This window comes from Musa acuminata, chromosome BXJ3-4 (assembly GCF_036884655.1).
Source record: "Musa acuminata AAA Group cultivar baxijiao chromosome BXJ3-4, Cavendish_Baxijiao_AAA, whole genome shotgun sequence".
NCBI classification, from domain to species: Eukaryota; Viridiplantae; Streptophyta; class Magnoliopsida; order Zingiberales; family Musaceae; genus Musa; species Musa acuminata.
This window is the reverse complement of record NC_088352.1, coordinates 23,516,410-23,521,028: the sequence shown is the minus strand read 5'-3', so window position 1 is coordinate 23,521,028 and position 4,619 is coordinate 23,516,410. Positions and strand designations below refer to the sequence as shown.

The 4,619-nt window shown below is 41.9% G+C and overlaps 1 protein-coding gene across 1 annotated transcript; it reads left to right on the top strand.

The window, feature by feature from the left end:
- Positions 1–1,116: 1,116 nt before the first annotated feature.
- Positions 1,117–3,962, top strand: LOC103974359 (probable mannitol dehydrogenase). The gene is made up of 5 exons (XM_009389165.3): positions 1,117–1,324; positions 2,530–2,643; positions 2,719–3,232; positions 3,324–3,477; positions 3,551–3,962. The coding sequence occupies exons 1-5, from the start codon at positions 1,215–1,217 to the stop codon at positions 3,751–3,753; spliced, it is 1,095 nt and encodes a 364-aa protein (XP_009387440.2). The 5' UTR covers positions 1,117–1,214; the 3' UTR covers positions 3,754–3,962.
- The last annotated feature ends 657 nt before the right edge of the window (positions 3,963–4,619 follow it).

The window sequence follows — 4,619 nt, the reverse complement described above, 5'->3', positions numbered from 1 at the left end:
ACATGTGATGAATGTACGTAATTATTGTAATTATTGATAAATTCCTTATCAACATAAAATACTTATCAATTTGTGTATCACTTTTGTGGACCTCATGAAATTCTAATTTTATGATTTTTTTTAGTTGTTATATATAAATTTTATGGGATCATTCTTCAAAGTCTGAAGCTGTGGCCATGCTTCTTTTAGATCATACTACACTTTTCCTGAACATTCTGTAGTGCCATGTTGATAGCCACCAGATGATTTCATCAGATCACTGTAGGCGATCTGCATCAAAGTCAACGGTCGGTTTGAAATGTGGGCTGTTGAGGACCACTCGGTTCTCTACCAATGTGATTAGCGTCCTTTGTTGACCAGGGACTGAAGCAAAGGAACAGGATGCTGCTGCACGAGGGTTACCCGCTGGAAAAGGTTGCGCCATGGGTCGAATCCTATTTTGACTTCCCAGCAGTCTTGGATTCTCATTTGGATCCATTTTTGTTCACGGTATGAACATGCACCGTGTATATATAGTAAATACACATCCTTTTAGTTGTGAACACTCGGTAGCTGTTTGCGAAAAGCAAGTGGAGTTGATAATAAGGCTGTGGTGATAGGAGTGGTCGGTGGACCGTCGCTTGTCACGTAAACCACAGTACCAACAACACGGTCTCATACACAGGACTAGTGCATGGATCCTGCTGGGCCACGTAGAAGCACGGAGCAAGCCGACTTCTACAGTTCTACCACGTTCCATGGGTGGCAACTTAGATTAGCCGCTTTAATCTAATCCAGAATACAAACAAAACATCAAGAGCTTCGCAATGTAACGTAAGTTTCTGATCGATCCTTAATGTTGTGGCTGACCTCCTGGCTGATGATGATGGATGTGCATTCTACTGCACGTGTATTTCCACTTTGCCGATGCCGTGGACGACGTGGATTCTCTCGCCACGCTTCGAGGATGACGACGAGAGTGAGGCGTAGGGAACGGCACCGCTGACGAGTTCGTAGCGTCATCGGTTACGTCAAGCCATCGGAAAACTCGGGGTTCGGATCTCAGGCACGCATTCTCCATCTCTGCCCAATTACTCCGTCTATATAAAGACCGGACTACCAGTACATCGAACCACCCAGCAACAGACACTTGGAACTCTCTCTCTCTCTCTCTCCTGCATTACTCGCGCGCGTTCTCCCTCTCCTCTCTTCTTCTTTCTGAGGCAGCAGCAGCGATGGAGAAAGGGAAGAAGGCATCGCCGGAAGACGAGCACCCTCGAAAGGCGTTCGGATGGGCCGCCAGGGATTCCACCGGCGTTCTCTCGCCCTTCAAATTCTCACGAAGGTAACAATTACATATTTATTATATTGTTTTTTTTTTTGCTATGTTTATGTATATATTTGTTTCGGTCGTCGTAATTTCACTTTACGAAGCATTTGGAAATTTATTCTTTTATGTTACTATTAGTTATATAACAGAATGAACTTATGTTTTGTAATCTATCAGCAAAAGTATGTTTCCACGAAGGAATGAAGGATTAAAGATAAAGTATGTCATTGACCAGCTACATATATCTCCTTCTTTTACTTCAATGAAGTAACATAAATATATATTTGAATGATTATCAATTAAGAAAGAAAAAAAATATTTTTTATTAGATCATCATTATCATGTAAGCATAAAAACTATAATTATATAATTATTATAAAAAAAATTTAATGCCTAAAATCAAAATTAAATAACAATAGATCAAGATCTGGATTAAGTACTTTTTAATATTATTCAGAATTTGTTTTTATACGAAAATATATGGTCGTTGAATCTGAAGGCTCCCTTAATTAAACATATGAGACTAATATCTTTTCTTTTCAGGGTTTAAAGGTCTTTCTTTATCAGTCTTCCATAAGATGCATCTATTTGATTTCTGAAGTAATGTTATCTTATGTCCTCATATAAACCTTGAACATATCAGACCAACATCTTCCCTTTTCAAGGTTTAAATGTCTTTCTTTATCGATCGTCCATAAGGTGCTTCTATTTGAATTCTGAAGTAATCTTATTTCCTCATATGAACTTTGAACCTATCAGACCAACATCTTTCCTTTTCAAGAATTAATGGTCTTTCTTTGTAGGTCTTCCGTAAGGTGCTTCTATTTGAATTTTGATATTTCTTTGTCAGTCTTCCATAAGGTGTTTCTATTTGAATTCTAAAGTAATGTTATCTTATTTCTTCATATAAGTAATGAACATATCAGACCAACACCTTTTCAAGGTTTAAAGGTATTTCTTTTTCAATCTTCCATAAGGTGCTTCTATGTGAATTCTATAGTAAAATTATCTTATTTCCTCATATAAATATTGAACATATCAGACCATCATCTTTCCTTTTCAAGGTTTAATGGCCTTTCTTTGTCAATCTTCAATGAGGTGCAACTATTTAAATCCTCAAGTAATGTTATGTTGATTTGTGTGGGTGATTAGTTCTAAGGAGATCACTCATTGCACCTTCATCATCTTCTTCATCTCTAATATGCTTCACTGGTTGACAGGAAAAATGGTGACACTGATGTTACCTTAAGAATTCTTTACTGTGGGATCTGTCACTCCGACCTTCACTGCATCAAGAACGAATGGGCCAACACTGTCTACCCAGTTCTTCCAGGGTATGCGTGTTTGTCTCTGAACACCACCAGTCTCTCTGTACGGTGAAGTAGTCACCCCAGATTTGTCCTCTGCAGGCATGAGATTGTGGGTGTCATAACTGATGTGGGCAGCAAGGTGAACAAGTTCAAGGTAGGATACAAGGCCGGCGTGGGTTGCATGGTGAACTCCTGCCGTTCCTGCCCCAGCTGCAAGCAGGAGTCGGAGAACTACTGCGGTGGACTCATCCTCACCTACAACTCCATCGACACCGACGGGACGATGACCTACGGCGGCTACTCCGACACGATCGTCGTCAAGGAACACTTCGTGGTTCGGTTCCCGGAGAGCATGCCGCTCGACAAGGGCGCCCCGCTGTTGTGCGCCGGCATCACGGTGTATACCCCCATGAAGTACTTCGGCCTCAGAGAGCCAGGGAAGCACCTCGGCGTCGTCGGCCTCGGGGGGCTCGGCCATGTGGCCGTCAAGTTCGGCAAGGCCTTTGGGATGAAGGTGACGGTGATCAGCACATCCCCGAGCAAGCAGAAGGAAGCCACGGAGAGTCTGGGGGCAGATGCATTCCTGGTTAGCAGAGACTCCGAGCAATTGAAGGTACACGTACGTAGCTCGAAGACAAGTCGGATCTCTTTGCTATACTTGCAGTCCGATTGACTTGTTTTCTCCTCCTCGATATGATTGCAAGGCTGCAATGGGAACCATGGATGGCATCATAAACACTGTTTCGGCAGTCCATGACATCGCACCATTGATCAATCTTCTGAAACCCCATGGGAAGATGATAATGGTGGGTGCACCTGACAAGCCACTGCAGCTGCATGTTTTCCCCTTGATCATGGGTAAGAAGACGCCATTACACCGCACTCTCTTGTACGCATATCACCTATCACCATCGCCTGGCTGTGGCAACAGGTGGGCGGATTCTGGCTGGGAGCTGCATCGGAGGGATGAAGGACACACAGGAGATGATAGACTTCGCTGCAAAGCACAACGTGTCTGCAGACATTGAACTCGTCAGAATTGATTACGTGAACAAGGCCATGGAGAGGCTTGCCAAGGGTGATGTCCGGTATCGATTCGTCATCGACATTGCCAACACCTTGAGTGCCGCTTGAGGTTGTGATGGGAGCACAGTTGGATTTGCCACTGTTCTTAGTTATCCTCATGCATCTGTTGCTTTCGTTTCAGTTGGTTCTGCTTTTGGTGTCCTGTTGGAGGTCCTGAAACAGAGTATCGTAGTAACTGTGTTTGGTACATGAATTTGCGATATGGTGCCAAAGGTTAATGCTCGGCAGAGATTATAGCATCAATAAGATTGTTTCGACGTACTGCTTCATATAGTTTCAGCATGCATTTTCCATGGCTAGAATGCAAAAGATGCACCTCCTGAAGGCTTAACGTTATTCATAGTCATCATTGTAATCCTATTTCTGGGCTTGCCAACCGTTCCTTTAACTCATTTCAGCGATCATTTCCTCCATTCTATTGTCTCCTTAATATCGTTTCAGAACAATCCAACTATGCTGCTAATTAGTTTGCCAACAAATTCATTTATCTCCATTTGTATCCATGTTGTAAATGATTCTACTCCTGAGTTGTTTCACATTTCGAGCACCGATCATCCCAAATATTTTCTACCATTCATAAGTTTTGAAACACAGTTATTTCTGATGAACAAAGAAAAATGTATGACAAAGACATTATCGTGATGTCGTCAGATCCCTATAAATCAACGATCATTGGACTTCAGAATGTAGTTTGTCGGTTTATAGTTAGTTTAGGTTATGAACAAATCAAAAAAATATGGATGGTGCTGCTTAAGGTAGTCTGGAAAAGGTCTCCTACGATTCTCAAGTCAGATCCTTTGTTTACTAAGAGAGAAAGACTCGACATAAAAATAAAAAAAAAATCGAGTGATGTTCTCTTAATGGTTGGATTGCCTAAACCTTTATTAGCCGATGGAACAGTTACATACATTGAT